Source organism: Somniosus microcephalus, chromosome 30, assembly GCF_052327205.1.
Source record: "Somniosus microcephalus isolate GS21.2 chromosome 30, FLI_Smic_1.0, whole genome shotgun sequence".
Classification (NCBI taxonomy): domain Eukaryota; kingdom Metazoa; phylum Chordata; class Chondrichthyes; order Squaliformes; family Somniosidae; genus Somniosus; species Somniosus microcephalus.
Window position 1 is genome coordinate 41,615,070 of NC_141016.1, and position 26,329 is coordinate 41,641,398.

Sequence of the window (26,329 nt, forward strand, 5' to 3'; positions counted from 1 at the left end):
AGCCATTGCAGGTGACTCTCTGGCTACGATTAGATAGATAAGAATGGAACCAGGTGAGTGTAGTACCACCCAGCTGGACGACGGTGGAGAGGCGTTGGAGGAGGATGGAGTGGTCAACCATGTCAAAGGAGGCAGACAAGCCAAGAAGGACAAAGAGGGATAGCTTGCCTTTGTCATAGTCACAAAGGATGTCATTTGTGACTTTGATGAGAGCTGTTTCAGTACTGTGGCAGGGCGGAAACCTGATTGGAGGGGTTCAAACATGGAGTTCCGGTAAAGATGGGCACGGATTTGGGAGACGGCAACACGTTCAAGGACCTTGGAGTGGAAAGGGAGGTTGGAGATGGGGTGGTAGTTTGCAAGGACGGAGGGGTCAGTGATTGTTTTTTTGAGAAAAGGGGCACAGTACCTGAGGAAAGAGAACTGTTAACAATGTCAGCTAACATGGGAGCCAGAAAAGGAAGTTGGGTGGTCAGCAGTTTAGTGGGAATAGGATCGAGGGAGCGGGAAGTGGGTCTTATGGACAAGATGACCGTCCTGTTCTGTATGCTTCATTACCACACTCGCCTTTACCATCAGTTTGAATATAGTGTTATATCCAGATTTTGGTAGCAATACTTTGGAACTTCTTGTCCTACCCCAGCATTCATCACCTAAGAATATTAATTTCACTGAAAGTTAATTTATATGAATGCTGACTCTTACCTGCCGAGGATTTTGCTGACACACCCATGGCTGACCCTTAGCTGTCGAGAAATGTCACATGGCCTCACTCCTTGATGCGCGAGGTCTACGATCCGCTGCCTTACCACGTCGGGAAGCGGTCTTCCATTCACAAACATGCCTCCTAGTTGATTTATTCCACCGTGTCCTGAAAGGGAAGAGCACAGTCCATTTACACCTGGTTTATTTAGATTTCTTAACCTGTTTTCCTCAAGATTTGTGGATGGTGCAGTGTATTTTGTTTAAAATTACACCGCTGTGAAGCATCTTGTGATGTTTTACTACATTAAATGCAAATTGTTGTATTTTACTCTTCACTTCTCAGACACAGCCCTGAATACATCTACCTTTCTGTAGTACAGTACACCCAATAATCTCCCATTTATTTTCTCCCTTTGCAGTTTGCCTACTGCTAAACATATTTTTCTGGCCTGGAAGGGAAATAAACTGTGGCACAGGCTTCCTTTTGGACATTGGATGATATGATATGTTCTACAAAATGGAGCTCCATCTATTGGCGCAATCAAGTGACCACCTCAACCAACTGAGAACATTTTGAGGAGTTGGCTGGAACTGTGATTTGATCTTGTTGCAGGTCAAATCTTTAACAATTCCAGTATCTAAGCTGCCTACCCTATGGTTTCAACCTCAGTAACCACAAGCGATGCCAAGTTGGAGAGCCCAGTACTTCAAACTCTCCTTTATGTCTCCACTACTGAAGAAAGAGAAGAAAGTTGCAACTTGAGTCAGCTGCCTCCTCTGTAGTCAGCCCATCTCCTCACAGTGAAAAGTTGTAAATATATAGTAGAGCCAACAATGCAATGAAAGCAGACCAATATCTACATTAATGATTTGGATGAGAATGTAAAGGGTATGATCAGTAAGTTCGCGGATGACACGAAAATTGGTGGGGTGGTAAATTGCGAGGAGGAAAGCCTCAGGCTACAGGACAATATTAACGGGTTGGTCAGATGGGCGGAAAAGTGGCAAATGGAATTTAACCCGGAAAAGTGCGAGGTGATGCATTTTGGACGGACAAATAAGGCAAGGGAATACACAATGAGTGGTAGGACACTAGGAAGTACAGAGGGTCAGAGGGACCTTGGTGTACATGTACATAGATCCCTGAAGGCAGCGGAACAGGTAGATAAGGTGGTTAAAAAGGCTTATGGGATACTTGCCTTCATTAGCAGAGGCATAGAATATAAGAGCAGGGAGGTTATGATGGAGCTGTACAAAACGCTAGTGAGGCCACAGCTGGAGTACTGTGTGCAGTTCTGGTCGCCTCACTATAGGAAGGATGTGATTGCTTTGGAGAGGGTGCAGAGAAGATTCACCAGGATGTTACCGGGGATGGAGCGCCTCAGCTATGAAGAGAGACTGGACAGGCTGGGGTTGTTTTCCTTGGAGCAAAGAAGGCTGAGGGGGGACCTGATTGAGGTGTACAAAATGATGAGGGGCATAGATAGGGTAGATAAAGAGGAACTTTTCCCCTTAGTAGGGGGGTCAATAACAAGGGGGCACAGATTCAGGGTAAGGGGCAGGAGATTTAGGGGGGATTTGAGGAGGAACTTTTTCACCCAGAGGGTGGTTGGAAGCTGGAACTCACTGCCTGAAAGGGTGGTAGAGGCAGGAACCCTCACAACATTCAAGAAGCATTTGGATGAGCACTTGAAATGCCATTGCATACAAGGCTATGGACCAAATGCTGGAAAATGGGATTAGACTGGACAGGGAGGGATGGGCGGCGCAGACACGATGGGCCGAAGGGCCTCTTTCTGTGCTGTTAAACTCTATGACTCTATGACATTCTTGTTACTGCCACTGCAGTCTGAAAAGTGTCAGTAATAAAGAATTCAGTCCACCAGAACAGTTTCCTCTGGGAAATAATCAGGATGAATCATATTCCATAAATCCTCATAAAATAAGCCAGTTGCTCAGTCCAATGCCTGCTGCAGGAATTCTGTGTAGATTGATGTTATGCTGGCCACTTCCAGGGAGCTGCGAACGTTTCTACCTGAGAGGTGGGACAAGAAAATGGCAATAAAACATAGACATGCACCAGCAATATATGTGTAACCATAATACCATGAAAGCAAAGGGAGATATATTGAACAGAACTGTGGTTTTGGAAAATTAATGATGGGTTCACATAGTAAATTGGCTGCCCAGTGTGGGACTGAGCCTTATGAGATCAGAGATTATCTTTGAAAGGGAAACAAAGTAAGAAAACACATGACAATATGCTGGAGGTGATATAGTTATGAGCGCCACTCATAGCATGACCAAACCTCACTAGTCCCACTTTTTATTAGTTTATCAACACATATTTAATCATCCCTGTGCAAATTTTGAGACTCCTGCTCCCCACCCCTCTAATTTCTACCCCCCTCCCCCCCTGAAGGTGCTAACTCCATGCTGGGGTATGGTTCCACAGTGCTGGAAGTTCTACAGGGCCTTGCCTAAGTGGCCATTGTTCATTTGTGAGCATAGCCAGTGAGGATGTCCAAAACAGTCTTCACCCAACATCCACATGCATGCATTCCCAGCAGGGGTCGCTGGACAGTGATCAGGAGCAAGAAACCTGGCTGACTTTTCCCCATCCCAAACTCAGAGCCACTCAGGCCTATTCTAGTGATCAACTAATTCAGCAGACACCCAGAATGGAAATAAGAACCTTCTAGCAACTGAGCCACCCGTGGAACATTATTTTTATCAATTTCAACAGAAACTTCAAGGAAAACAAAACCAGTGAAGTTAAAGGACTTAATCATAGGTGAGAGAGAAACCCTGAGCTAATGGGACACATGAGGGACTCAGAAAATCAGGGGAAAGGACAATAGCCAATCTGAATGAAGAATTAGTGTTCGCTCCAACCTGCTACAATGATGGTCGAGTCACTACTAACTGCTCAGAACATCAGAGTGTAATCAGTTTAAAATGTGCTCTTGAACACATCAGTGAATCCAGGACTGCAGGAGTAAGGGAAATTAACACTCATCGACTGTTTCCCTTCAGGACACCAGCAAAGAAAGCAGGACCAGCAGTATTTCTGACACAACAATTGTCAGCTATGGATGACTTGATAATCCAAGTACATTTTCTACAGCTACAATAAAACTTGATGGATTAACAAGTGTGCTCAGAGTCAGATGGAATAACTGTCCTACTCCTGTGTGTAAAAACTGACAATACGAAGTGAGCTGGTCACAGCAATGCACATAGTAAATGCTGGTAGATTCAAACTGCAAATTGACAGGATGGGGAAGTCAATTGGCACCAATACACGGTGTAGAACCTGGTCTCACATCCCTACTCGTCATTCAGAATTTATTTTTTACTTATTTCTTTTTATGCTCATTATTACTTAAAATAGTAAATAGAAAGAAAGACTTGCATTTATATAGCGCCTTTCACTTGCTCAGGACTTTACAGTCGATGAAGTACTTTTGAAGTGTAATCACTGATGTAATGTAGAAACGCGGCAAACAATTTGCGCTCAGCAAGCTCTCACAAACAGCAATGTGACAATAACCAAATAATCTGTTTTAGTGATGTTGGTTGAGGGATAAATATTGGCCAGGACAGTGGGGAGAACTCCCCTGCTCTTCAAAATAGTGCCATGGGATCTTTTATGTCCACCTCAGAAGGCAGACAGGGCCTTGGTTTAACATCTCATCCGAAAGACAGCACCTCCAACAGTGCAGCACTTGCTCAGTACTGCACTGAAGTGTCAGCCTGAATTTTGTGCTCAAGTCTCTGGAGTATGGCTTGATCCTACAGCTTTCTGACTCAGAGATGAGAGTGCTACCACTGAGCCACAACTGACACCTTACATCAAGCATATGAATCATAGAATAGTACAGCACAGAAGGAGGCCATACAGCCCATTGAGTCTACGCTGACCCTTTCGAAGGGCAATCCAGTTAGTCCAACTACCCCTCTCTTTCCCCATATCCTAGCTATTTTTTCTCCTTCAAGTATTTAACCAATTCCATTTTGAAGGCTCCCATTGAATCTGGATCCACCGCCCCGTCAGGCAGCGCATTCCAAATCCGAACCACTCGCTGTGTAATTTGTTTTCTTCATGTCACCTCTGGTTCTTTTGCCAATCACATTAAATCTGTGCCCTTCAGCCATTGTAATATCATTTCTGAGTATCATTTTACTAAAGCACACATGTAGTGTCACAGGGATGGCTCAAGCTGGTTAATGTAGTGTGGTGCTGAGGCATAGAGACCAGGAAGTTCCCAGCTTCCATCCCCGGTCTGTGCCGTGTTAGTTGGACAAGATTTACAAGTGCTGCATCTCACCCCTAAGGGAAGGAAAGATCAGCCAAAGTTACTGCACCTAATCTCTATCCAGGTACCCCTGCTGTAAAGTGTTTCTGTGTGGACATCAGGTGAAGATGGCATTGGGTTCAGCTGTGATGCTCCCTATAATTGAATAGCCTGCCATTACTCACTGTGTAGGCTCACATGTTAAGAATGACCACCTGGGTGAAGTACTGGAAGGGCCTGTGGGACTATACCCTACCATAGCCGTGCCTATTGGTGTCTAGTAGAGATGGGGAGAAAACTGGCAAATAAACATCAATCAAATCCCCATCAATAACTGAAACCATAAAAATTACAAAAAAAACAGCCTGCGGGGAGCTGAAGGTTGCAATCTGATCTCAGTGTTTGGGCAATGCTTTGTGATGTCAATAGATTATAGCCATGTAACTCAGTCCCAAGTATCCATTATTCCCGGTTTACCCTCCACACTCTGATTGCAGTTTCAGCATAGTACATAATAATACCTTTCACATGACATTTGGTTAAACAATGTAGATAGATTACTCTTCTAATCTCTAAAAACTACATGCACTAGAACTCAGCAAATGTGGACTTTCGGTTGGGTTAATTTTCCAACGTGTGAACCCTGCATACAAGCTCCCCTCTGGGAGTACAAAATCAGACAATTACCTCTAGTATCTAAGAGTTTCTACATAGAAACATCAGAATTAATTAAAATAAATTAATCATTTTCAGTAAATCCTAAAGTGTACATAACAGTAAAGTGTTACAAAACACTTGAGGCTACAAATCTCCAATGTGGACAGAAACCAAGTTATTTCTAACAGGTATTTTCATACAATTCCATACAGGTAACTGATGCCTATTACTCACATTCACAGCAATACCGGCACAGACCAAGTGCTGTTCAGAGCACTGTTGTAGTGTAAAATTGTGTCACTCCAACACTAATTGGTAATCTCACACAAATAGGTTACAGGATGACTGGTGTGGGAATGGAAAAAGGTCTCTCTGGTAGTCAGGTGCACTCTTCTGAGATTGGAGCTGGGGCACAAATTTGGATTGTCTGAGGAACGATGTTCTTGCCACAGAAGGAGTTCAGCGAAGATTCACCAGGCTGATACCTGGGATGGCAGGAATGACGTATGAGGAGAGATTGGGTCGATTGGGCTAATACTCGCTGGAGTTTAGAAGAATGAGAGGTGATCTCATTGAAACTTATAAAATTCTGGCAGGTCTGGACAGACTAGATGCAGGAAGGATGTCCCCGATGGTCGGGAAGTCCAGAACCAGGGGTCACAGTCTAAGGATAAGGGGTAAGCCATTTAGGACATAAATGAGGAGGAATTTCTTCACCCAGAGAGTGGTGAACCTGTGGAATTCTCAACCACAGAAGGCAGTAGAGGCCAATTCATTAAATATATTCAAGAAGGAGTTGGATATATTTCTTAAGGCTAAAGGGATCAAGGGGTATGGGGAGACAGCAGGGACAGGGTACTGAATTTGGATGATCAGCCATGATCGCATTGAATGGCAGAAAAGGCTCGAGGGGCCGAATGGCCTACTCCTGCTCCTATCTTCTATGTTTCTATGGGAGTGTTTGATGGGACAGTGTAGAGGGAGCTTTACTCTGTATCTAACCCGCGCTGTACCTGTCCTGGGAGTGTTTGATGGGACAGTGTAGAGGGAGCTTTACTCTGTATCTAACCCGTGGTGTACCTGCCCTGGGAGTGTTTGATGGGGCAGTGTAGAGGGAGCTTTACTCTGTATCTAACCTGTGCTGTACCTGCCCTGAGCATGTTTGATGGGGCAGTGTAGAGGGAGCTTTACTATGTATCTAACCCGCGCTGTACCTGTCCTGGGAGTGTTTGATGGGACAGTGTAGAGGGAGCTTTACTCTGTATCTAACCCGTGGTGTACCTGCCCTGGCAGTGTTTGATGGGGCAGTGTAGAGGGAGCTTTACTCTGTATCTAACCCGTGCTGTACCTGCCCTGGGAGTGTTTGATGGGGCAGTGTAGAGGGAGCTTTACTCTGTATCTAACCCGTGCTGTACCTGCCCTGGGTGTGTTTGATGGGCCAGTGTAGAGGGAGCTTTACTCTGTATCTAACCCGTGGTGTACCTGCCCTGGCAGTGTTTGATGGGGCAGTGTAGAGGGAGCTTTACTCTGTATCTAACCCGTGCTGTACCTGCCCTGGGAGTGTTTGATGGGGCAGTGTAGAGGGAGCTTTACTCTGTATCTAACCCGTGCTGTACCTGCCCTGGGTGTGTTTGATGGGCCAGTGTAGAGGGAGCTTTACTCTGTATCTAACCCGTGCTGTACCTGCCCTGGGAGTGTTTGATGGGCCAGTGTAGAGGGAGCTTTACTCTGTATCTAACCCGCGCTGTACCTGTCCTGGGAGTGTTTGATGGGACAGTGTAGAGGGAGCTTTACTCTGTATCTAACCCGTGGTGTACCTGCCCTGGGAGTGTTTGATGGGGCAGTGTAGAGGGAGCTTTACTCTGTATCTAACCCGTGGTGTACCTGCCCTGGGAGTGTTTGATGGGGCAGTGTAGAGGGAGCTTTACTCTGTATCTAACCTGTGCTGTTCCTGCCCTGAGCATGTTTGATGGGGCAGTGTAGAGGGAGCTTTACTTTGTATCTAACCCGCGCTGTACCTGTCCTGGGAGTGTTTGATGGGACAGTGTAGAGGGAGCTTTACTCTGTATCTAACCCGTGGTGTACCTGCCCTGGGAGTGTTTGATGGGGCAGTGTAGAGGGAGCTTTACTCTGTATCTAACCTGTGCTGTACCTGCCCTGAGCATGTTTGATGGGGCAGTGTAGAGGGAGCTTTACTATGTATCTAACCCGTGCTGTACCTGCCCTGGGAGTGTTTGATGGGCCAGTGTAGAGGGAGCTTTACTCTGTATCTAACCCGTGCTGTACCTGCCCTGGGAGTGTTTGATGGGGCAGTGCAGAGGGAGCTTTCCTCTGTATCTAACCCGTGCTGTACCTGCCCTGGGAGTGTTTGTTGGGGCAGTGTAGAGGGAGCTTTACGCTGTATCTAACCCACGCTGTACCTGCCCTGGGAGTGTTTGATGGGACAGTGTAGAGGGAGCTTTACTCTGTATCTGAATAGTGCTGTACCTGCCCTGGGAGTGTTTGATGGGGCAGTGTAGAGGGAGCTTTACTCTGTATCTAACCTGTGCTGTACCTGCCCTAGGGATTGTTTGATGGGACAGTGTAGAGGGAGCTTTACTCTGTATCTAACCCGTGCTGTACCTGCCCTGGGAGTGTTTGATGGGGCAGTGTAGAGGCACTTTACTCTGTATCTAACCCGTGCTGTACCTGCTCTGGGAGTGTTTGATGGGACAGTGGAGAGGGAGCTTTACTCTGTATCTAACCCATGCTGTACCTGCCCTGGGAGTGTTTGATTGGACAGTGTAGAGGGAGATTTACTCTGTATCTAACCCGTAATGTACCTGCCCTGGGAGTGTTTGATGGGACAGTGTAGAGGGAGCTTTGTTCTGTATCTAACTCATGATGCACCTGATGTGGGAGTGCTTGATACTGACACTAGGTGCTTGAAATGGAAAGTGTTTCATTCGTTAGCATCAGCACTCCTTACTATGATGAGCATAACATTCACAAAACAAAAGTTTTTTTTACATTAGCTCGTTTTAATGAATATTTGTGTTCTTGTTGTTTCAGTGTGCTGCAATTCGGAGCTCCAGTGATTAATGGGAAATAGTGGGTGATACTGGCAGTACACTGCTCCACTAATTTTGAGGTAAAATGCAAAAAAGATTAAACCATTTAAAACGGACACCCTATGTAGGTAAGAGGTACATTAGTAGAAATATATAAGGCCACAGGTTTGATTCTCTGTCCGTGCTGAGCTAACTGATCTCAGATGAGGCAGCAGTAGGAATGTTAATGGCTTCAGCATTCCTGGCTAGAGATGAGTCCGAAACCCAGGGTTCCCATTCTAGTTCACTCTGGAAGGATGGTACAATGGTCGAGACTGCCTGCTGCTCAATATCAATATTGCTGCGTGTTATTTACTGACTCTTCACTCATTCTGAATTTTTCATCTTGCATCTCATTTAGTACATGTATGTCTATTATACCACTGGACTCATTCAAAACAGGAAGGTCAGAAGCGGAAAGGACACTGTGTTGGCAGTCTAAAGGAGCAGCTCTCCTTCTGCTTAACTGCAGTGAACCACAGGGGGAAGAATCAAATGGTTTTGACCAACATCTGCATTGAACCCAGTGTGTGCACAACCGTACCAGTAATCCTGCTGTCCCAGTGAATCCTCCCTCAATCCCAGTGAATCCTCCCACAATCCCAGTGTCCCAGTGAATCCTCCCACAATCCCAGTGAATCCTCCCACAATCCCAGTGTCCCAGTGAATCCTCCCACTGTCCCAGTGAATCCTCCCACAATCCCAGTGTCCCAGTGAATCCTCCCACAATCCCAATGTCCCAGTGAATCCTCCCACAATCCCAGTGTCCCAGTGAATTCTCCCACAATCCCAGTGTCCCAGTGAATCCTCCCACAATCCCAGTGAATCCTCTCACAATCCCAGTGTCCCAGTGAATCCTCCCACTGTCCCAGTGAATCCTCCCACAATCCCAGTGTCCCAGTGAATCCTCCCACTGTCCCAGTGAATCCTCCCACAATCCCAGTGTCCCAGTGAATCCTCCCACAATCCCAATGTCCCAGTGAATCCTCCCACAATCCCAGTGTCCCAGTGAATTCTCCCACAATCCCAGTGTCCCAGTGAATCCTCCCACAATCCCAGTGAATCCTCCCACAATCCCAGTGTCCCAGTGAATCCTCCCACTGTCCCAGTGAATCCTCCCACAATCCCTGTGTCCCAGTGAATTCTCCCACAATCCCAATGTCCCAGTGAATCCTCCCACAATCCCAGTGAATTCTCCCACAATCCCAGTGAATTCTCCCACAATCCCAGTGTCCCAGTGAATCCTCCCACAATCCCAATGTCCCAGTGAATTCTCTCACAATCCCAGTGAATCCTCCCACAATCCCAGTGAATCCTCTCACAGTCCCAGTGAATCCTCCCACAATCCCAGTGTCCCAGTGAATCCTCCCACAATCCCAGTGTCCCAGTGAATCCTCTCACAATCCCGCTGTCCCAGTGAATCCTCCCACAATCCCAATGAATCCTCCCACAATCCCAGTGTCCCAGTGAATCCTCCCACAATCCCAGTGTCCCAGTGAATCCTCTCACAATCCCAGTGTCCCAGTGAATCCTCCCACAATCCGTGAATCCTCCCACAATCCCAGTGAATCCTCCCACAATCCCAATGTCCCAGTGAATTCTCTCACAATCCCAGTGAATCCTCCCACAATCCCAGTGAATTCTCCCACAATCCCAGTGAACCCTCCCACAATCCCAGTGAATCCTCCCACAATCCCAGTGAATCCTCCCACAATCCCAGTGTCCCAGTGAATCCTCCCACAATCCCAGTGAATCCTCCCACTATCCCAGTGTCCCAGTGAATCGTCCCACAATCCCAGTGAATCCTCCCACTATCCCAGTGAATCCTCCCACTATCCCAGTGTCCCAGTGAATCCTCCCACTATCCCAGTGTCCCAGTGAATCCTCCCACAATCCCAGTATCCCAGTGAATCCCCCCACAATCCCAGTGTCCCAGTGAATCCCCCCACAATCCCAGTGTCCCAGTGAATCCTCCCACTATCCCAGTGTCCCAGTGAATCCTCCCACAATCCCAGTATCCCAGTGAATCCCCCCACAATCCCAGTGTCCCAGTGAATCCTCCCACAATCCTGGTGTACAGTGGATCTTCTCAATTGTACAGTGGATTCCCAAAATATTTTGTAACCTTCTGAATATAAAATTAATTTTTTTAGGATGTTCTGGAATCTCTAAAAGTAATTTGGTATAAATAGTAATTCAACATCCACACAGGTCACACTACATTACCATGCAAAGTGCTTTCCCCATATTTTCTCTCTAATCTTCTTCCTAAGTGACTTTGTTCAGAGTGTATATCTGCAAAAAAAACAAAAAAATCCCTTTCCTTGTCAAGCCCCACCCTCTCACATCAGAAAAGAGGTGCTTGAGCAGTTTTGGAATGAACTCCTTGGGCAGTCGACCTTTCCTCCACAAAGCAACTTAACCAAAGGTTACAAACAATATTCATACTTTGCCTCAACTACGAGCACTGTACATAACTGAAGAATGGGGAATGATGGATGAACTGGGGGAGGAGCAAAGGAGTGCAGGGTAATGACACTGAGCATTTCCTGTAGCATCTGAAAGGAGTGACAAACTAGTGATTTACTTACAAATTTTCTAAAATGTAATTGCCAAAGTAAAGTGCTCATTTCAACAGCGGTATTACTTACAGCAGAAACACTCATAGCAAACTGTTTGGTTTCCCTGGGGCTGGTAGGCTTTGAGAAACTGTAGTTACTGATCTGAAATATTGTTGATACAGTAAGTACACTAGTGAAATATCTTGAGTGTTTAAAGTGTCCCACTTCATCCTACCCCCCAAAACATTGTTCTCATAACATTATGTGCTTCATTACACTAAAAAACATCCAGTGAGGGGACCTAGTCACTGGCTTCCGTGGGTCTGGAGACTGGGTCACTGGTCACATGGGGCTGCAGTCAGACTAGATCACTGGTCACATGGGGCTGCAGTCAGACTAGATCACTGGTCACATGGGGCTGCAGTCAGACTAGATCACTGGTCACATGGGGCTGCAGTCAGACTAGATCACTGGTCACATGGGGCTGCAGTCAGACTAGATCACTGGTCACATGGGGCTGCAGTCAGACTAGATCACTGGTCACATGGGGCTGCAGTCAGACTAGATCACTGGTCACATGGGGCTGCAGTCAGACTAGATCACTGGCAGCAAGCAGATCACATGATTCTGGAGCTGGGGTGGCTGGCTGCAGGAAGATCCCATGGGTCTCCTTGTGTCTGAAAAAAACTATTCTACAGGACATTGCTCAGCGTTGTGCCGCAGATTTGGAAAAATTATGTTAAGATACAATTTTTATTATTTCTGGATTTTTCAATTACTATAAAAGTTCTGAGTGGAGGCAGAGCCTTGACTGCATGGTCAGACTCTGTGCTATACCTGCCTCTGGTTATAGATCGAATTATTGGTTAAACTGCAGTGCTGTAAATCAGCTTGACGATGGTTCTTGGCCAATCATAAAGTAACACTTTGCTCCCACAGTTCTGACTCACTTAGTCAAGTATCAAACAAGTTCTTTTTAGGTGAGAAACTGAGGTAAAGGGCCAACACCCACAGTGCTGGGCACTAGCAAGGTTGGAAGAAGTAGGAAAGAAGATGAGATATATCAGGAAATAGTGATTGAGTAACATCTAGCTTGGGTTTTGAAAGCCTTCAGATGGCAAGAGGGAGATGAGGAAAGAATGAGTTAAGAGTCGAAGACTGCGATGAGTTTTGATTTCAACATTAGGATTGAGTATTTGGACAGTGTTCCCATCCGGTAAATGGTATCCATGGAGTAAAGGAGAAGCAACCACCAATGTGGTTGCATTTAACACATTGGCAGCTCCATAACCTTTGAAAGCACACATACGATTTTGTCATACAGCATTCAGTTATTGTGGAATCGTAGCACTCAGGAGCAGAAACTAGAATCACAGAGATGTACAGAATCATATAATCATTCATTTCAAGTGTTTCTCTCGAAAGAGACTTAAAAAAATCCAAATTCTTCTTTTAATCAAAAAAGGGGAGAGTTCCTACTTCTCTCCATAATTAACAATCCTCTAATGCAGGGGTGTCCAAGCGTTTGTCTTTGTGGTCACTTGACTGCCTCCCATAGTCTCAGCAGCCACGTGCAAAGTTTAAATCCGTGTTCCCATTAATTTGCATATATTAGTCTTACTTCCACACCACATAAAATAATGAAATTGATTATCAGGAGTAAACCTGAGGATTATCGATACAAGAATAACCGAGTTATCAGCAGTAAGCAAGGATTCAGAAGGGGAAGATCTTGCCTAACCAACCTCCTCTACTTTTTCGTGAAAATAACAACCCAAGTGGACTGTGGTAAGCCCCATGATGTGTTGTACCTTGACTTCCAAAAGGCTTTTAACTTTTGAAAAGCTATTAATTAAACTCAAAGCTGTGGAGTTTCAGGGTGGACCTCGGAAATGGATAAGTAACTAGTTGAAGGATAGGATAATTGTTTGGGGAGTTATGTCAGAGTGGGGGGTGGCGATTGTGGAAGGGTGAGGTGGAGTGCCTCAGGGCTCTGTGCTGGGACTGCTGCACTGTTTCCAATTTACAAAAATGACCTGGATTCAGAAACTCAATGCAAATTGGTCAAATTTGTAGATGATATCTGACATGAATCTTGTCATTCATGTGAAAATGACTTATGTAATAATACTGGGTGGCCTGCTGGTGGCGCTGTCCAGGGAGAGTATAAATACTCGGGCATGGGCCCAGCTTGCTCAGGACATTCTTTAACAGGAACTAGTGAAGGACACAACTAGATCTCCATGTTGAAAAACAGTTGATTAAAGCCTTGTTTAATACTCAGACCAAGTGCCTAGTAGTTTTCTTACGTCAATATCAAACTAGGAGGGGCAGTGGAATCGGAAGATGCAGCTCAGAAACTACCGAGTGAGTTGCACAAAATATGTAAATAGGCAGAAAGGTGGCAGATGAAATTTAATGCATTGAACTGTAAAGTGGTACACATAGGAAGAAAAACAGATGACACACGTACACCATTATTGAAATAGCTAAGGATGAAGCTGAAAGAAATCTAAGAGTCTTAATAGACTGTATGTTCAATATGTCCAACCAATGCAGAGCAGCAATTAACAAAGCCAAGATCATGTTGAACTACATAGTCAAAACAGTAGAATGTAAGTTAGAGGAGGCAATGATCAAACTCTAGTCAGACTGCATTTTGAATACTGTATCCAGTCCTGGTCACAAAGAAACAAGAGAGACATTCAAGTGCTTGAGGCAATGCAGAGAAGAGCTACAAGACTCAACCCCAGTGTAAGGGATCTACTTTCTGAGGAAAGACTGGGCTTTGCAGCCCGGAAAGTAGGCACCTGAGAGGTTATCGTACAGAGTTTTATAAGGTTCTTAAGGGTATAGAAAAGGTTAACCCAGAATATTAATTTAAATTAAACTGCAGGTGTAGAACAAGGGGACACAAGTTCAAACTAGAGAAAGGTATATTATGACAGATATCAGGAAGAATTTCTTCACAGAAAGAGAGATCAACACGTGAAATAAGGTTCCAGATAAAAGAAGTGGAGGCAATATCCCGGCAATCATTTAAGAAACAATTGGATGCTACAGTGAGGTGACGTTAAGATCTCTATGGATGGATGAGTCAAACTGGGCCGAATGGCCTTCCTCATCTATAATGATCTTGTGATCACAAGTTGTTGATATTAACAGATCTTGGTGTTTTGATTAGGAACAGGAGTCGGCCATTCAGCCCTTCGAGCCTGTTCCAAATCGAGCCAATTAGATCATGGCTGATCTGTACCTCAACTCCATTCATCTGGCTTTGAGAATTTATTTACCAGTGAGGCATCAGGATTAAGAACAGCCCTTTTAAAACCTCCAAGAATAAAACTGGATATGCCAGGAAATAGGAAGTACAAGGAGAAATAGGACTGGGCTTTGAGGGCCGGATTGCCAGAGCTTGGGGGCCGCAGAATGGACGTTCCTGAACCAATGAAACCACATTCTCAGAAAATCCCATGTTTCAAAGCAATAATTTGTTAGCAGGTGATTAACTATGCAGAAAAACAGCAAATCTCTCATTTTACATTAACAGAGGAATTTCATCCCCTTCCCCTTTGTGAAGCTGCTGTTCAAGAAATGTTAACCACTTTCCAGATTTATCTTAAGCACAGCTCGACTAGAGTTTTCACTCAATAGTACAGACACCAGGTAGTGCTTCAGCATCTCCTTCATCTACAGATTCACACATTCTACAATGAATACAGTCTCAGTGTGGTTTTGACAGACATTGCAGCAACTTTTAGAACTAATTTTTGAAGACCCTTTTCCACTAGTCTTCTCCCCATCTCTGCTGAAGGTGTTAACTCTTGCTGTGGTACAATTCCGAGTGCCCATTCTTCATATGTGAGCCTAGGCACTGAGTGTCAGCAGGCTATTTGATCATGCAGGAAGGCATCACAGCCTAGCGCAACCCTGTCCTAACTCAATGTCCAAACAGACCTTTCAACACACTTTCAAGGATCTCTGCATTAGGCGTGGGGATCTAATGTTGATCGTTTGTGTCAGCAGCAGGAAACTTGGCTGGGTTTCCTCATCCAGAGGCGGTGAAGCCATATCTACCTGTCTGCTGCCCGAGCACCGACCAATAATTAAACTGAATGAATTTTAACTTCTTTTTAAAACAGTGTAATTTTCCTCCCCTTCTTCCATCTCCTGTGCCTAAGGGGGCAGATGGATGAAGTTCCATTTGCGGTGCACTGGTAATGCTGTTCTTTAATTAATTACCATGAGAATTTACAATGATTTATTTTATTCATTCAGTCTCAGGACGTGGGCGTCGCTGGCAAGGCCAGCATTTATTGCTCATCCCTAGTTGCCCTGCGAAGGTTGTGGCGCTGTATATTCTTTGTAGGGGTATGATACAACTGAGTGGCTTACTAGCTCACTTCAGAGGGCAGTTAAGACTCAACCACATTGGTGTGGGACTGGAGTTGCATATAATCCAGACCAGGTAAGGATGGCAGGTTTCCTTCCCGACAGGGCATTAGTGAACCGTTGGGTTTTTACAACAAACCTACAGCTTCAGGGTCACTTTTACTGATGCCAGATTTTTTTTTCCAATTATTTAAACTAAATTAAAATCCTCAAACTGCCATGGTGGGATTGAACTCACAGGCCTCTAGTCCAGTAACATAAACACGACACGACACTACCCTTTCCCGTGAGGCACTACCTGCATCCCCTTTGGGACCAACGTTAATAGTAGGGCCAAAAACAGCTACAACGATTCCATGGCATAGTGCTATGAACCATATCTCCCTCCAGCTTTTCTAGGTGTTGTTTAATTTTTTCTCGTATGAACTAGAACATTGTAGGTCCAGAAATAGATTTATAACCTCAGTGTCAAGAACATCCCATAAACCAGAGCAAACACAGCAGACATACAGCGCAGGAAGGTAGCAGCCTTGAAAAGTGGTCTGAATTAGCTGGTCTCAATAGGGGCACTGCAATTGGCTTCCTCGCCTCCGGGCTTGTGATAGAAACATAGAAGATAGGAGCAGGAGTAGGCCATTCGGCCCTGCTCCGCCATGCAACGAGATCATGGCTGATCATCCAAACCCTAGCACCCGGTCCCTACACCGACAGCCATCCCACCCAAGCCCTATCCTCGTAACCCCACGTATTTAATCCCCCCAACACTAAGGGCCAATTTTTATCATGGCCAATCAACCTAACCCGCACATCTTTGGACTGTGGGAGGAAACCGGATCACCCGGAGGAAACCCACGCAAACATGGGGAGAATGTGCAAACTCCACACAGACAGTCACCCGAGGCCAGATTTTAACCCGGGTCCCTGGCGCTGTGAGGCAACAGTGCTAACCACTATGCCACTGTGCTGCTGGGGGCGGGGGGGGCCGGGGGAGGAATCAGTCCGGGTGTGGGGATCTAATGTTGATCGCTTGTCCAGGACATGTTTGGACTTGGCCTTATGCTCCCAAAAATGAATTCACATATGAAGAATGGTCACTTGGCAATTCACTGGAGATCTGTCCATGTCTGTAGAGCCAGATTCCAGAAAGCCACCAACTTCAGGAGGGATGGCAATTGGAGAAAATTGAGGGGAGAGTTAAAGAATTTAAATTAAATTTATTAGTCACATTATTAAAAAGTATTCATCCAGCAAGGTTCACCACCACCTTCTCAAGTGCAATTATGGATGGGCAATAAATGCTGGCCTTGCCAGAGACGCCCACATCCCATGAACTAATTAAAAAAAAGGTGAGCTGATTGCCTGATGGTTATGGAACAAGCCCTATGAAATGGTGCCACCCCAGTTCCATTACAAGCCACCTCTGGCTGTGTACAGGCCTTGACCCCAGGACCTCAGCTAGGCAACACCAGAGGAGACATCAGGTTTTCAGGATATTTTAAATATGATTTAAAACCAGAAATACATAACCATGAATGTCCACATTTAATCAAACCCTTAATCTGTCTGCAAATGCTGGCCTTCTAGTTTACACCTCAACTTCATCAGGTCCAAAAGAAATAGAAAATTAATGTTAGGTAGTTTGAGGTGAGGCTTAACTCAGCACTGAGAAACCTGATTGCACCGTCCCTTGAACTAGTGGGGTTGCAGCCCCTTCCTATTGGGGAGATAAAATCATTGTCACAGAAAACTTACATTTAACAGATTTACTCAGTATGTAAACTGACCAACTGGAATAAAAATAGACTTGGGAATTTGCTGAATTGAATGAAAAGTTTACAACATTCCTCTTAGAAACTAAGATCCTACAGTTCTCCTTAAGGCAGAGAAGGTTAAAGGGAGATTTAATAGAGGTGTTCAAAATCATAAAGGGTTTTGTTAGACTAACTAAGGAGAAACTGTTTCCAGTGGCAGAAGGGTTGGTAACCAGAGGACACAGATTTAAGATCATTTGCAAAAGAAACAGAAGCGAGATGAGGGGGAAAAAATCTACGCAGTGAGTTGTTGTGATCTGGAATGCGCTGCCTGAAAGGGCGGTGGAAGCAGATTCAATAGTAGCTTTCAAAGGGGAATTGGATAAATACTTGAAGGGGGAAAATTTACAGGGCTCTGGGGAAAGAGCGGGGCAGTGGGACTGATTGCATAACTCTTTCAATGAACTAGCACAGGCACAATGGACCAAATGGCCTCCTTCTGTGCTAGATCATGCTATGATTCTATTTTCCAATTATTATATATATATGTTTCCATCCTTGGTTTTGTTTCATTTGTTTTCCCTTCTGTTTATCTCTTTTGCAGTTTCTTACTGTCTGTTCTGTTTTTATACCTCATTTCCAAATTGCCTTTCATTCCTCTATTACCTTTATTTGTCCACACTCTCTGGTTCTTTGTGTCTCTGTTTCTGTCCCCGTCACTCTCTGTCTCACCGTGTGCTTGTCCCTCTATATGTTCTCTCACTCTTTGCACACATACACACAGCTCTCTCTGTCTCTCTGTTTCTGCTCTCTCACTCTGTTTCTGCTCTCCTCTCTGTTTCTGTCTCTCTGTTTCTGCTCTCTTCTCTCTTTCTCTCTCTGTCTGTTTCTGCTCTCTCTCTGTCTCTGTTTCTGCTCTCTTCTCTCTTTCTGTCTCTGTTTCTGCTCTCTCTCTTTCTATTTCTGCTCTCTTTCTTTCTGTCTGTGTCTGCTCTCTCTCTCTCTATTTCTGCTCTCTTCTCTCTGTCTGTCTCTATTTCTGCTGTCTCTGTTTCTGCTCTTTTCTCTCAGTCTGTCTCTCTGTTCTGCTCTGTCTCTCTGTTTCTGCTCTCTCTGTCTTTCTGTTTCTGCTCTCTCTCTGTCTCTCTGCTCTGCTCTCTCTCTCTCTGTCTTTCTGTTTCTGCTCTCTCCCTGTCTCTGTTCTGCTCTCTCTCTCTTTCTGCTCTCTCTCTGTCTGTTCCTGCTCTCTCTCTCTCTCTGTTTCTGCTCTCTCTCTCTCTGTTTCTGCTCTCTCTCTGTGTCTCTGTTCTGCTCTCTGTTTCTGCTCTCTCTCGCTCTCTCTCTGTCTTTCTGTTTCTGCTCTCTCTCTCTGTTTCTGCTCTCTCTCTCTGTCTTTCTGTTTCTGCTCTCTCTCTCTCTCTCTTTTTCTGTCTGCCCCTCTTTGTTTATTTGCTCTCGCTATGTCTGTTCCTCTGTCTCTCTTTCCCTCCAACTCTGTCTCTGTCGCTCTGTTTCTGCTCTCTCTCTCTCTCTGCTCTCTCTGTTTCTGCTCTCTCTCTCTCTCTCTGTGTCTGCTCTCTCTCTCTCTCTCTGTCTTTCTGTTTCTGCTCTCTCTCTCTGTCTGCTCTCTCTCCCTCTCTGTCTTTCTGTTTCTGCTCTCTCTCACTCTCTCTCTGTTTCTGCTCTCTCTCTCTCTCTGTCTGCTCTCTCTCTCTCTGTCTTTCTGTTTCTGCTCTCTCTCTCTCTGCTCTCTCTCTCTCTGTTTCTGCTCTCTCTCTCTTTCTGTTTCTGCTCTCTCTCTCTCTGCCTGCTCTCTCTCTGTCTGCTCTCTCTCTCTCTGTTTCTGCTCTCTCTCTCTCTCTGTCTTTCTGTTTCTGCTCTCTCTCTCTCTGTTTCTGTCTGCCCCTCTTTGTTTATTTGCTCTCGCTATGTCTGTTCCTCTGTCTCTCTTTCCCTCTAACTCTGTCTCTGTCGCTCTGTTTCTGTCCGTCTCTCTCTGTTTCTCTCTCTTCACCAACCCCCTCCCTTTGTTTTTTTTTAAATAATTACTCTCACTTTGATAGATTTGCTTCCTCTCTGCTTCACTGCCCACCGCCGCTGCCTCGTTAACCCATTCTTGCGCGGCTCGCCTCTGATTTCCATTTCAATCGCGCTGCGGAAATTAAAGGAAAATAAAGGCTGTGTTGACCTGATACTTGTCATTTGTCCCAATGGTAAGGTCGAGAAATCAGAGGGCTCGCGAAGAAACCAGAGCCCCAGGGGCAGCGCAACAGGAGCCGGCCTGAATGGAGACAGAGAGCGTCCCCTGGGCATAGCTCAGCCCCGGCCACCAGTACTGGCTAAACTTCCTGCCCACCCCACACACCTGCTCCATCTGCCTGATATCAACCAATACCTCCCTTCCCCTTTCAAACATTTATTTAAAAACTGCGGACTGCATAAATCCAACACCGGCGATACTGTGAATGGGATTAAATCTGTTACAACCGTTCACTGATACCCCGACAGATTTGGATTATGTTGCTAACACATTCCCGATAATAAACCCGCCTGTGTGTGTGTAAATACACACTGTAGATAGATCGAATTGTTCCTAGCACTGGCCATGAACACATTCCCTAACTCCGCTTGGAGAATTTGCGGGTCCTGCACACATAAAGGGGCTTTGTATCACGGTTCACCCCGTATAAACAACCTTGGCCAAAACTTCATCCCTTGCAAAAATGAAAAGATTAAAAATGGAAAAGTCTCCATTATCTGTTACAGTATTGCGTTCTTAGTAAAGTTGTCGGCCCTGGACTATCACACTCGGTCACAGCCTCCGAGATCATCGAATGTTTACCCGAAACAGAATTTGTGAAAATGAAAAGGTTTAAAGTGCCGCCGCCTCTCTCCAAAATCATTCTGGGACAGGTTAGTGTAGAATTGGAGACTATAAGGCCTCGGCCCAAATATGAACCTAACCTTCCTCTTTCAGATACTACCCCTCCCTATTTCCAGCATATTCCGTTTCTGTTATAATTCACGAGGTATTTTTAAACCGCGTCCTTACACGGAGAGCATTGCGGCGACGGCGGACAGAGCACACACAGGGTGCACAGGTGGCACTGAAAGGGAATCGAGCAGGAACTGGGGGAGCAGATAGCAGAGCTGGCCAGAGATTCTGGTCAAACTTTGGCTTTGACTTTAAGTCCATGCAACGCTGAACCTAAAGCCGCTCTCCATCCTCCCCAGACCCCGCATCATGTTGCTTGCTATTCCGCGCGCTATTTATATTGGAATCACATAAGATTCTTCAGCAAATATTTTATTGATTTATTCATTTATCCGTGTATTTTTATTTATGTGATACCCTAAGTTCTCCGTTCCTTGTTCATGAAGTCCGGTTCCTAGTTAAATCTTTTCTCTAAATGCGAACTGTGGCTGACAATAGCAGGAGAGGAGATCACAGGCTCCCACTGTTTCGTTTCCTATCTTCAATACAATGTGTACACCTATCCTTTCTGATGATCCATTACTGTTCTCTATTTATACACCGCGCAACCCACGGGTATTTATTTTAACGGGTTGGGGTTTACGTTGTAGGGACATTTTCTGCTTAAACTGCCACAATGAATTGAAGATTAGGAGGGAGTGGATTATTTTATAAATTGTATTGCGCGAACCTGTTTTTCCTGGAGTAAACGATTTTCAGCAATTGCCTATATTGTGGATTAAACTGTAATTACATTTACAGCATGTGGATAGATGAAGTTTTGTTTATACAGGTAGCTCACGGCGAGACTGTGTTAGGACGCCTATTGTCGTTTAATGGTAATAAACTGTGCCTGTTTCCAAAGTGAGCTTTTAGAATAAATCGACAACGGACAGAATTCGTAACTTTGCTGAGTTCTTCAAGAGAGGATCGGAGATTGAGGTACAGATTGGCCCCACAAGTAGGTTTCCATCAAATAAAGCTGTTGGTGACACCAATCGTGGGAAACTAAGAAACATTATTCATTGGAAGGGTGCAAAATCTCCGCAGCCGGCCTCTCCGATCGGGGGGAGGTTTATCTGTTAGAATGTGCGATCCAGAAACTGGGCAGAGTCCCGGGAACACTGTGCTCCTGGAGCAGCGAGACTTGTTGCTCGCATTCTGTGTCTTAAGCCAGTTAAAGTTTCAGAATTCCGGTAACAGAATTGCAACATTCTCCGCTCGAATCTAAGGAAAGCAAAGCCCAGAGAAGTGGGTCTAATAACGACGAGCACCCTGTTACAGAGACAGCAAGTGCTGGAAGTACTCCCTGGTCGCCTTCAGGTGCCGACTGTCCTGCCCAGCACTTTCAGCATCTTCTGTTTTATTTCCGAACGCGAACATTTTTAAAAATCTCTTTGTTGTTGTTTTGGGTCTCCTGGCCGGTCTTTGGTTGACGAAATGTCACCTTTTAAAAGCTATTCGCTGTTGTATCAGTAAAGTGCTGGGCAGACAATACAATACAATTGGGCAGACAACACCCAAATGTCTTAAACAACCCCCTTCGGCAGCTGGGACCCGAATACTCGGCATTTCACCGACACAAACTTCACTGAGTTGCGAGGAAGGAGTAATGGCCGAGTTGCATGTTTAAAAATTAGCGGGAAGAGGTACATTGTCAACGAATCCTCAGTATAACCCCGCTTGAGTTTGGAATGAAATGAGAGAGTGAATCAGTAAATGAACAATTGTCGCAGGTCTGCTTTTTGTAAACCGGTTTTTATCGAGAATGCCTGGTTGGGAGGGAAGGAACCCCGCTTGCTCTGATACAACACCGGTCCACGGTGATGATCAATCACTTTGTCACTTTCTTGAAATAACTGCTATTTGCAATGAACTCTTTAAAACACACAGAAAGTGCCCGAGTTTGCAGCGGCCCGTTGCTCTCAGAGCCGGGATCTGTCAGAGTCTCGCCGGGCCGCAACCCTCCATCCATCAGTCTGCCAGGCTGCAAACACACAGCAAAGCTTGGCTCACCCACCCCACTCATTCAAACCGCCAGCAGGGGCCCGCACATTTTTAATCAAACGAATTTGTAATTACGAAAATGTACATAAAAATTAGCATTAATTACAACTGGCTGTTAAAGGGAGAATTCCAGCTATTCGTACGCTGAATTGCAGCCCGAATAAGCAGGGTTCGTGTATTCGGAAACCAGCTAAACATTCTAAACATGGATGCAGTGAATTCGGTTGAGTCTCTGCTCTGACCGGTACCTGCAGTTCACATCGCCGGACTACCTGCTCCGTCTGCCCCTTTCCACATTTCACATCAGCTACCCTTTTTGAACAGAAACCTAAAGATCCCGCATTGGACCAGATATTTAACCCGACAAACTGGAATATTTCTACCAACATCCCCACTGATTCCCTATGTCCAATTCCACAAACCTGCAACAAATGAGCCGGCAAGTAACTAAAATAAGGAAGGCCCGTCTAAATAACATCAAGTGACAGGACCCCGGGCCCGCCCGGATACAATCGTCTCAATATCGGCCTGGAAACACTACCTTCCCGTCGCTGAGAATTACTTGTAGAATTTAGAAATGATCCTTTATCTGCACCTGCTGTGATGCAGCAGTTTCACGGGAGTGAGGTGAAAGCTGGCCCCTCTAAGTGCCCGCGGACTGCTGTCCACACCAGCCCCACATTTGGGTTTTATTTTGTTCCGAATGCAGATATTTGGAGTGCGGGGTACCTCGGGGCGTTGCCTGTTCACAGTAATGTGGGATTTCATTTCACGCGCAAATTCTTTTTAAAAATAAAAAGATAATCTCAAGGCCTGACCAAGTCGATTAGTATTTCTGCCAACAATTCGCTAAAATCCCCACAACTTTTAACGAGATTTGAGGACTTTATGTTGAAATATAAAATCGTTAATTAATTTTCATGTACCCAGTTTAACATTGACTGATTGAACCTGGTATAATATCACCTAAGGACTGTGTGAGCCGGCAGCGTTTAATAAATCAGCGTGAATCCGCTTTATGTACTCAATATCGGCAAATTAGTCCGATGTTTCTATTAATGTGAACCCATCTGAGCCTGGCCCATTCCCCAGCCTTTCCCTGTCCACACACCGGCTCTTCCCCTTCATTCTGTAGCAGATAGCCGCCGTTCCGACTTCACCTGTCCCTTCACGAACGCACTGAGTCTGGGTAGCCGGCACAGCGTTCACATTGCAATACTGTCAGTGTTACTAATAGTTTGGTGTTTGAGTCTAATCAGGAGAGGGGTAGGAGCTGGGCAACACCAGAAACCGCTAGAAGATGGGCTCGAGGGCGCATCTCCCCAGCGGGTCCGCTTTTTTAAACTCCATTATAGATTATCTTAAACAAACCGTGCCTGTGGAGAACAGAACACATCCTGTGCAGGGCATCCGAAGGATCAATTCGTCATTTAATGCAACTTTAAACCCAGTTAAATCGGGTCGCCCCACCTAACCCTAACAGAAGCAACCCTTGCACGGCGGCCAGAACCCCAGAGAGCCTCTCGGTTCAGCCGCGGTTATTTGTTGAGGCCAGTGCCGGTTTGAGCTGTCACTGCCCTGCAAATGTCAGCGGTAACATTTATCCTCAGCAACCCGCCCTGGAGCCAGAGAAGATTCCTTTATCCGAATTGTTTCGTTCCTTGATTTTTTTTTTAATGAATTTGTTTTATTATAAAAAGGAGGGGAAAATCTTACAAATTCTTCCAAACCCACAAATTGTAATTAGGACTTGTGCTCAAATGAACACGAGATTTCAATCCAGCCGCGAGGCTAAACTCGCACCATTACAGCCCAGGGTTTGCAAGAATTGTGCTGTTGCAATCTAGAAATGCGGTGGGATTCTACTGTATACTAGGGAGATATTTTTAAATTTCATTTACATGCAACAAAACTAGCAAATCAATCACCGATTAAACGGGGAGTAAATGGACACTGAGGACAGTGTGAGAGCTGACTCCGATGTTTATACTCTCACCCTTCCAATGGTCCGCCTATTTCCAAAACTTCAGTAAAGTTACAGCTGTACATCTCAACAAGAATAAAACAAAGTGCTGAAACAAACTGGGCCCAATCTGACTCTTAAGACGGTGATTTGGTTCAAGGTGTTATCGAGACAACAGCTCGAATATTACGCAAACCGATGCAACAGTGGGGAAAATGCGGAAAGCTGAATCCTTTACAGAACAAAGATTTTTACAAAGTGGCTGATTTCATTTAACGGACCCCCCACACACACAGGGTCCAAACTGAAATTCAGCACTTGTGATTCTCCCTAACTAAAAACCACTTGCTGTGCTGTGAAGCATTTTTAACCTACACTTTAGTTCTGCACTCTACCGTGAATTTCAATTGCAGCTACGATTTATGTGAAAATGTAGAATTCACCAAACAGGAACTCAACAAGCTACACTTCCTTGCCATTATGAACCATATCACCTGACTCCAAAATGTTACAGGCTGAGCATACAGGTGCAATTTCACTGAACCCGACTGTAAGATTATTACACACAGCATCCGATACAATCTCACCCTGTACCTGACTAATAAAATTATTACACACTTGTACCAGTCAATCTCACCCTGTTCCTGACTAATAACATTATTACACACTTGTACCAGTCAATCTCACCCTGTTCCCGACTAATAACATTATTACACACTTGTACCAGAGTCAATCTCACCCTGTTCCCGACTAATAAAATTATTACCCACTTGTACCAGAGTCAATCTCACCCTGTTCCCGACTAATAAAATTATTACACACTTGTACCAGTCAATCTCACCCTGTACCCGACTAATAACATTATTACACACTTGTACCAGAGTCAATCTCACCCTGTACCCGACTAATAACATTATTACACACTTGTACCAGAGTCAATCTCACCCTGTACCTGACTAATAACATTATTACACACTTGTACCAGAGTCAATCTCACCCTGTTCCCGACTAATAACATTATTACCCACTTGTACCAGAGTCAATCTCACCCTGTACCTGACTAATAACATTATTACACACTTGTACCAGAGTCAATCTCACCCTGTTCCCGACTAATAACATTATTACCCACTTGTACCAGAGTCAATCTCACCCTGTTCCCGACTAATAACATTATTACCCACTTGTACCAGAGTCAATCTCACCCTGTACCTGACTAATAACATTATTACACACTTGTACCAGAGTCAATCTCACCCTGTACCTGACTAATAACATTATTACACACTTGTACCAGAGTCAATCTCACCCTGTTCCCGACTAATAACATTATTACCCACTTGTACCAGAGTCAATCTCACCCTGTACCCGACTAATAACATTATTACACACAGCATCCGATACAATCTCACCCTGTACCCGACTAATAACATTATTACCCACTTGTACCAGAGTCAATCTCACCCTGTACCTGACTAATAACATTATTACCCACTTGTACCAGAGTCAATCTCACCCTGTACCTGACTAATAACATTATTACCCACTTGTACCAGAGTCAATCTCACCCTGTTCCCGACTAATAACATTATTACCCACTTGTACCAGAGTCAATCTCACCCTGTACCCGACTAATAACATTATTACCCACTTGTACCAGAGTCAATCTCACCCTGTACCCGACTAATAACATTATTACACACTTGTACCAGAGTCAATCTCACCCTGTTCCCGACTAATAACATTATTACACACTTGTACCAGTCAATCTCACCCTGTACCTGACTAATAACATTATTACCCACTTGTACCAGAGTCAATCTCACCCTGTTCCCGACTAATAACATTATTACCCACTTGTACCAGAGTCAATCTCACCCTGTACCCGACTAATAACATTATTACACACTTGTACCAGAGTCAATCTCACCC

At 45.0% G+C, this 26,329-nt stretch overlaps 1 protein-coding gene across 2 annotated transcripts in view; it reads right to left on the reverse strand.

The window, feature by feature from the left end:
- Positions 1 to 26,329, reverse strand: part of pax8 (paired box 8) — an 86,659-nt gene that overhangs the window by 53,123 nt on the left and 7,207 nt on the right. For both annotated transcript variants that reach the window (XM_085971368.1, XM_085971369.1), the window contains exon 3: positions 706 to 871. In XM_085971368.1, coding sequence (XP_085827494.1) covers positions 706 to 871 — 166 coding nt within the window. The remainder of the gene's footprint in view (positions 1 to 705; positions 872 to 26,329) is intronic.